The sequence below is a fragment of the Vigna unguiculata genome, chromosome 11 (genome assembly GCF_004118075.2).
Source record: "Vigna unguiculata cultivar IT97K-499-35 chromosome 11, ASM411807v1, whole genome shotgun sequence".
In the NCBI taxonomy this organism is placed as follows: domain Eukaryota; kingdom Viridiplantae; phylum Streptophyta; class Magnoliopsida; order Fabales; family Fabaceae; genus Vigna; species Vigna unguiculata.
Genome location: NC_040289.1, coordinates 12157316 through 12165753, shown reverse-complemented (window position 1 = coordinate 12165753; position 8438 = coordinate 12157316). Strand labels below are relative to the sequence as shown.

The 8438-nt window shown below is 30.6% G+C and overlaps 1 protein-coding gene across 1 annotated transcript; it reads right to left on the bottom strand.

The window, feature by feature from the left end:
* Positions 1-2404: 2404 nt before the first annotated feature.
* Positions 2405-6869, bottom strand: LOC114169610 (malate dehydrogenase, mitochondrial). Its single transcript, XM_028054847.1, has 7 exons — positions 6482-6869; positions 5429-5602; positions 4351-4519; positions 4001-4062; positions 3777-3898; positions 3540-3657; positions 2405-2937 (listed from the first exon to the last, which is right to left on the bottom strand). Exons 1-7 carry the CDS (start codon positions 6734-6736, stop codon positions 2800-2802), a joined length of 1038 nt encoding a protein of 345 aa, XP_027910648.1. The 5' UTR covers positions 6737-6869; the 3' UTR covers positions 2405-2799.
* Positions 6870-8438: the final 1569 nt, after the last annotated feature.

Genomic DNA, 8438 nt, shown 5'->3' with positions numbered 1-8438 from the left:
CATACTAACACATGGAGAAAAGGGAAAAAGACTATTATAATGTAACATTATTAATTGGTAGTGTGTTTTAAATGAACATTCAACTAGTCATTCAAGCTATATATATATTAATATTGCAAGATACTATTAATGAGCAACACTTTAAGAAAAAGAAAAAAAAAATCTCACCATAGGTAAAATAGGTTATTTCTTTGTCATATGATCAACATTAGGAACTAAAATTAGTATTTTAAAATTTAAATGGAAATCATAAAATATTTCACAGTAATCAAAACTAAACTTGACGCATTTTAAAATGATAAAATTAATTATTTTAAATTTTATGAAAAAACAAATCAATAAAACTTTATATATAACTTGAAATCAAAATGCATTCGTTTTGCAAAAACTAAAAATATATTTAAAATAAATTAAAGATAAGAAAATAGGTAAAGATTAAAAAAAGGCTAAAGTATATCTACATAGAGGATATATATTGTACTATACCTAGGCGACCCTGGGTAACTACCCGGCTTAAACTGTCTACATTCAGCTCAAATATAAAAAGATGGTTTACTAAACGAGACAACACACATGGCGGCTCGGGCTGCCTACTCCAAAGAATAGCGCATAGGGAAGAACAACTAACCCCAAACTTAGAAAATTGTAGTGAAGCCTCCAATATTGTCTCACTAGCATGGGGCTTAGGCTTGGCTCAGACCCATTTAGAACACGTTGGCCCAATGTAACAAAGGGGGTCCAGCCCATGAGAAGGGAAAAACACAATTAATGACTCTATAAATACACGTGGGCCCCAAAAATTAAGAGGTACGCTTTCATTAATTTATTAATCTGATATTTGACTTTTGAGAGGTCGTCGGAATCCTTTCCGCAAGTAACCCCTTAAGGGTCCAAACCGCCAACATTAGGAGAAGGCACATCCAAGCCAAGGAATAACCAGTCCGAGAAGTCAATAATTGAGGTAAGATGTGATTTCTGTTATCTGACATCTTGTTATTGTTTCCGCAGGAACATATATTGATAAAGCAAAGAAATAATTCTAGCATTTAGGGTAAAGGACATATACAATTTTAAAAAGACTTAATTAGTGATTTAGTCCTCTAATTTGTTACTTTAGTTTATTTTAATTTTTTTTTTGTTAAATTTAGTCTTCTAATTTTTTAAAAATGTTCAATTTGGTCCTCTTATTATTTTTTATTTAATTTAGTCCTTTTTTCAAACTATCAAATTTTATCTTCTTCGATTTGAGACCGAATTAGTATTTAAGTTTAATTACGACTTTTATATATATATATATATATATATATATATATTAAAATAATCATTTTATAATTTATACATCAAGTTACTTCACTTAAATATTTAAATTATTTAATTTTTTACATTCTATTGAACACTTAAATGGTTTACATTTAAATAGAGTGATATATATATATATATATATATATATATATATATATATATATATATATATATATATATATATAAAAGAATAAAGAAAATAAATAATGCTGATAATTTGGGTAAATAAGAAAAGAAGAATAATAAAAACCGATGATTTTTGTTATACTAATCCAGCAATCACAAGATAAACACATATGAGATACATATTTTTTAAATATAAAAAATATTATATTAGAGAGTGACAATATTATAATATTATTAAATTAATGTATAAAATAAATTTATGTTTATTATAATTAAAATAAAATAAAAAAATAACGGTGAGTAAAAATAAATAAGTATTAAAATAATTTTATAAAAGATGTATACAAATAAAGATTGATTTTTTAAAAGTAAATAAATTATTAAATTATTAAAAATAAGCTAAAAATAAGTAATTATTAATATGTATAGATAGTTGTAGATTTTCGAAAATTTTTCTCGTCTTGCTACCTCATTCATTTCATACTTCTATTGAAGGCTCTACTTTTTATTTTATTTGTACGCATTCAACTCTACTTATTTTTTATCTTACATTTCTTCTCTTCAAGTTGAAAGAAATAGAAATAAAATAAAATTGAATATAGCTATTAAGTAGATTTAAAAGATTTTTTAAAGTCATGATTTGATAGAAAAAACAATTATTAAAATAATACTTGTCCTTCAAATAACCTACAACTATAAAGAATATCAATAATCGACTAATTTAACTAAAATTCTGGAATGCCGGCGTTACGATATTTTATTGATTCTTATAATTTTATAACAAATTAAATGATGTTGTGACCAACATCGCCTTTTAAATCTGGCCCGTGAGATGAATGTATATAAACTCTATTTTAACTAAAACTTCTGAAAAATACACAATTATGAGAATCTTACTTGTTATTTCAAAACCACCTATATAATTTTATAGCTTTTAATAAATTTCAACCATATTAGAAGAAATAAATAAAAACATGTCAAAATGAGTAGTAATACCATTCCGAAAAATAATCAAACTTCAACGAAGTCCAAGTTTTATCTACTTTCACTCACAAAAAGGTTGAAAAACCTTTCACAAGAATGCTAAAACAATCAAACAAGAAAAAAGGTGTAACACCCTGCAATTACATTATGTGAAACCATAAAAAGGGGTAATTATTAATTGAATAGCCAACACCTAAAACTGGTTTTAAGATTGATGAATCCCTTGACAAAATGCTCTCAGACTTAAATTATTAAACCTACTCAACGAAACAATAAAGCCGCCACCACTGCAGGCAACAATACAACAATGGTTCTGAGATTGCAAAATTTTGATTTGGTTCTTAAGATTATCCAGTTACCTACTAGACATGTGTGTGACGTGTTCAATTACTGGTTGGCAAACTTGATTCCCTTCTCAATTGATGATTTAAGTTCACCCTTAAGGCTCTCTAGGCCTTGTTTCTCAAAATCAGAGAGAGGTCCCAAGCCCAGAACTTCCTCCACACCGTTCTTCCCAAGCCTCACCTGCAACACATTTTAATCATGGTGTCAACAGCAATAAGCAGTAAACCGACATGGATGACCATTGATTCGGTTGGTGTAACATGTTAACAACACTACAAACTAAAAATAACTTCATATAACTTTTTCACATTCAAATTCAAATTATACACAACATCAAATAAATCAGATGTTTAGGTTCAACATTTTCTCAAAGAAAATAACAAAATACTTAACAATGTTTACTTTTAAGGAAAAAAGTAAAAAACAACACTTTTAAACCCTTCAGCTTGTTTTAATTTGTTGACCAACATTGAACTAGATTTTCCAGTTTTTGACCAGTTCAATTAGAGACTGATTTTGTCATCTAGGACTGGACACAAAGGATAAAAGCAAGTAGGCCATATGCATGGTGAAAATATATGAATCTTAGGGACTGTTTGGGTTTTGAGGAAGTCTGTTCACACTTGTATTTATAAAATGGCACCTTATTTTTACTTTTCAAGTATGTTTTGTTTTCACTAATTTTATAAAAAGATATGTATTTTTCTCAAATCAAGCAGCCCCATTTAAGCACAGAGAGCAGTAAAATTTGAAACACAATAAGATGGTTCCAGTTCAGTGACCTTGGAAGCAAAGAAGGGAAGTTCAGTGATAGTGGATTGCACAAATGAGCACTCAACAACATCTGGGACCCCGTTAAGGCCCTTGAGACAAGCATCAGCGAAAAGGGCACCAGCATAGCTGCAAGATACGTAAAATAAAAATGCAAGATTAGATTTTACATCAGTCTTGCATTAGTATCAATGATCTTCTCTGAATAAACTGACTAAAGATAAATAATTAGTTAATGTCAGACTTACGCCATTGACAAAGTTGCAGAACCCTTTCCAGCCTTAGCTTCCACAACTTCTGTTCCTCCATCTTGAGTCCTCTTTGTAAGAGCCTTGATGACATCATCATCAAGATTGGCTTTTGGTGTAGCCTATACAATTGAAAAACAGTTAGGAATCAGTACTACATTTCAAGCTAGGCAAACAAATTAGGTTTCAAGGAGGATTATTGGATTTATAGAGCAGGAAGGTACTTGAGAAAATAGGGGTAGAATGGTAATGCCTGCATGGCCACCCACAACAGGTACATTGACACCTGCAGAAACAAAAAAACAAACCCAAATCAAATCAAATCTTATATACAACTAAATACAAATTGTTCTTCAAAAGAAGAAGTACATTATACACTTTCAACCCCCTACCCACTTGCAAAAACCACTACAGATTATTTTTCTTGAAATTAGTTGGAATTTCCTTCAAACAAACATGAAAATGAAATCTGACTTCAAACAGTCTGCCTCAGTTGTTCCATCTGTAGGTCAAAATAAAACACCACAAAAGCAAGACATTAAAGTAATTGTTAAGTTTGTTACAGTAGACTTACCATCAACTGGAACATTGGCTTTCCCAGCATAGAAAGTTTTTGCCCTGACAACATCAAGGGTGGTTACACCAAACAATCTCTTCTCATCATATGTTCCAGCTTTCTTGAAAACTTCAGCAGCAATAGGAACAGTGGAGTTCACAGGATTGCTTATCATGTTAACAAGGGCCTGATTCCAAAGATAAAAATATTCAGTATCAAATAAAAAATCATACTAAAAAAGACTGCAACCCATCATATGTAATATACAACAGGACACACACAATTACACTTTTTATTACTAAATCCTATTCTTCAAGTGGGAGGGAAAAGAATTCATATCAAACACTTAATAATACTATCAACCATCATAATCATTGGAAATCACATATCACAAACCCCACCTTACAAGTTGGTTTTCCAAAACTGAGTTAGGCTTAAAACTCATTTTCAAAAATGATTTCAGAATCATTCAAAATGCATCCTAATAAAAATTGTTGGAACTATTGTTCCACCCACTGTCATATTCCCCCTCTATCTCCGCATTCAAAATGTCTTGTCCTTAATGTAAAAGGATGTCCTGAAAATTCAACATCAACTACATATTTGACCCAATTACATTATATAGGTTGGCACAAACCTCATCTTACAAGCCTTTTTCTAAGGTTAGAATGTTGAGGATCTGACATAATTAGAGATACAGCCAACTTATAATGTATAAATAAGTACAAACCTCATCTTACAAGGCTGTTTTGCAGGGTTATGTTACACTTAAATTCCACTTGCACAAGATGGTATTATAATCATCTAGAATGTATCCCAATCGGGTTAAAACATATTTCCTTAAGAATTATAAATTTTAGTATCAATTCAATTCCCAAAACATTTTCATTGAACAATAGCCACTGATAAATAGTGCATCCATGGTAACTAAATAAAAGAAAATGAATAATCATTCAAAACCAAACTTAATGAAAGTTCCCTAAACAATTATATATGTTTTCCACGGACATTCAGCAAAACAACACTAACAGTGGCAAACAACATCAACTAACAACAAAAATAAATGAAAAAACAACTCAAGGAAATAGACACTCACATGGGGGCAGTATTTAGAAATAGCAGTACAAAGTGCCTTGACAATGCCAGCATTGATGTTAAAAAGATCATCCCGAGTCATTCCAGGTTTTCTGGGTACACCAGCAGGAATTATAACAACATCTGCACCCTCCAAAGCTTTGCCAAGCTCTGCCTCACCTTGGTACCCTGCAACCTGTAATCCCAATTAAAAAAATAAATAAAAGCTCGATGATTAGTAATACATCATTATACTATAGTAAACATTGCGCATAGTTGCGAAAGAACTCAAGCAATTGTACTAACACATAAAACTACAATATAGCCCGCATCGTTGAAAAAACCCCACAAGAAAGCTAGATCAGTGCACAACATAAATACAGATCTACATGAAACTCCAGTTAAATTTGCCCTTTTGGAAAAAAATATTAACATCAAAACACAGTAAATATCCACTTGCCAAAAAAAAACTACAAAAGGGTAGATCCATGTACCTAGGAAAAATAACTCAATTCATCAACATTAAAATACAGTAAAACTTCCATTCCGAACACCCCCGGCCCCAGAAGTAAAAGGTTACATTAGCATATCTCAGGGAAACAGATCGAATTGCAATACCACACATTAAACTCTAACAAAGTCATCAGATCATTATGCCCCAGAAAAGGGCTCGAGATCAACAGTTCAAGAGAAAACTGTACATGATCTTATCCACAAACAGGCTTAATCAAAAAAATTTTAAAAAAAATAACCATAATCAAAACAGAATAAAAATAGAGGGCGAATTAACCATACAGAGCTCCCGATGCCTCTGAAAAAACAACACCAAAATCACTAAATCCAGCACCTTAACAAAATTACAAAAAGAGAAGACGCTACCGTGGATCAAACCACATTAAAGCTTCAATCTTTGCAAGAACCCCACAAAAGGGTACACAAAAAGCCGCACTACACAAAACTCGTAACTTTGCAACGACCCTATAAAGGGCAACTCGTGAAAACACAGCAAAGACTATAATTTTAAGAAAAAAACACATAACAATATAATCGGGTTGAGAGTGTGGATCGGGGGTACCTTAGATCTGGTGTTAATGTGGCTGACGTCGGCGGCGACGCCGGGGGTTCCGGCGATATCGTAGAGGGAGAGACTAGAAACGAGGGGATTAAGCTTCATTAGAAGGGAAAGGGGTTGGCCGATCCCGCCGGCGGCACCGAGAACGGCGACCTTGCGTTCTGGCCCGGGCTCAGAGGCGTAGCCACGGCGGGACAAGTGGGAGGCGCCGCGGGTTGCGGCGGAGTGGAGAGATCTGAGCATGGATGGCTTCATCATTGTTCTCTCTCTTTGGTGTTAGCTTCGAGACTCAGCTTTTCGAAAAAATCGAGAGAGAAAAAGGATTAAAGCGTTTGTGCGAGAAGGGTCACAATTTATGGTGAGAATATTAGTGAGTGAGTGATTCTGAGGCTGCAGGTTTTTCGGGTCCACACGAAATAATAGCGTTTAGAAAAAATACGGGTTATCTCGTGAAATAGAAGAAGAGGTAATAAAATAAGAGAGTTATAAAAAAAAAATTATTAAAATAATAAATTAAAAAAAAAACAATGATTTCCAATGTTTTAAAGTTTACATTCGTTTATTTATTGTTTAGGAATCTAGTAAACTTTAGTTATAAACTTTTGAAAATATTCTTTTTCTTTTTGTATAAAATTTAAAAGTAGTATTTATTTTGGAATATGTAAATAATATTTTTGAATCTCAAAATTTTAGTTTAAATTACTTTTTTTTCCCTCTATTTGTCAAGAAATTTCAGTTTGGTCCTCAAGTTTTTCATTTTCTTAATTTGGTCCTCATTTTCTTAAAAATGATTCAATTTAGTCCTTGTTATTAATTTTGACCGATATTAAAGTCAACTACACGTGTCAATTTCTTATTTTTTTAAATTTTTTGAATTTTTTTGAATTTTTTTTATTTTTTACACATGTCACTTCACACTTGTGTCATGTGTCAAAATGAATCAATTTGGTCCCTATATTTGATTTTAGTTTCAATTTAGTCCCAATTTTTGTAAAAAATGAAGCAATATTGTCCATCCTTAGATTGACACTCAATTTAATCTTTGTATATAACTTATGATGATATTCTTAATAAAATTGACGTTTTTATTAAATATTTGTAGAAATATTTTTAAACAAGTTTTTTTTTCTTAGTTCTATTATTAAACAAAGTTAAACCCCAAACTTAATTTCAAAAATTAACAATTTTGTCATCATATATAAAGGCATCAAGTGTATCATATTATACAAACTTAGTGAAGATTAAAAATCAAATAAATTGTCAATCATAAGTTTAGGAACTAAATTTTAAGTTTAAAACAAAACCAAAGTCTAATGTTTTGTATAGAATTTAAAGTTAATTTAAAATATTTATAGAAATATTTAATAAAAATGTTAATTTTAGTAAGAATATCACCATAAGATTTATAAAAAAGTAAATTTAGTGTCAATTTAAGAAAGGACAATATTACTTCATTTTTACAAAAAATAGGACTAAATTGAAACTAAAAACAAATATAGGGACCAAATTGAGTCACTTTGACATGTGGCATAACTATGAAGTGACACGTGTAAGAAATTCAAAAAAATTCAAAAAAAATTCAAAAAATTCAAAAAATCCAAAAATTGACACGTGGCGTTGACTTTAACACTGTCTGGTCAAATTAACGGTAAGAACCAAATTGAATCATTTTTAAGAAAATGAGGACCAAATTGAGACAACAAAAAACTTGAGGATCAAAATGAAATTTCTTGACAAATAGAGGGACCAAAAGAGTAATTTAACCTAAATTTTAATAGGTATCATGTGAATGTGATGATTTTAGTACATAAAAGCCCTAGCTGTTATTTAAAATAGTTTCCCTCTCTTCATTTACACAATTACTTTTAATGTAGAAAATTTTAAATAAATAAATATAATATATATATATATATATATATATATATATATAAATATAAAGAATGTTGGATATATTTGTGTT

Bases quoted from the DNA above. Each gene is read 5' to 3' on its own strand.
- LOC114169610 (XM_028054847.1), bottom strand. From the start codon at position 6,736: ATGATGAAGCCATCCATGCTCAGATCTCTCCACTCCGCCGCAACCCGC. The intron at 5,603-6,481 runs GTACCCCCGATC...TTGGGATTACAG, and splicing joins ACATTAACACCAGATCTAAG to GTTGCAGGGTACCAAGGTGA. The intron at 3,899-4,000 runs GTACCTTCCTGC...TCAATTGTATAG, and splicing joins TTCTACCCCTATTTTCTCAA to GCTACACCAAAAGCCAATCT.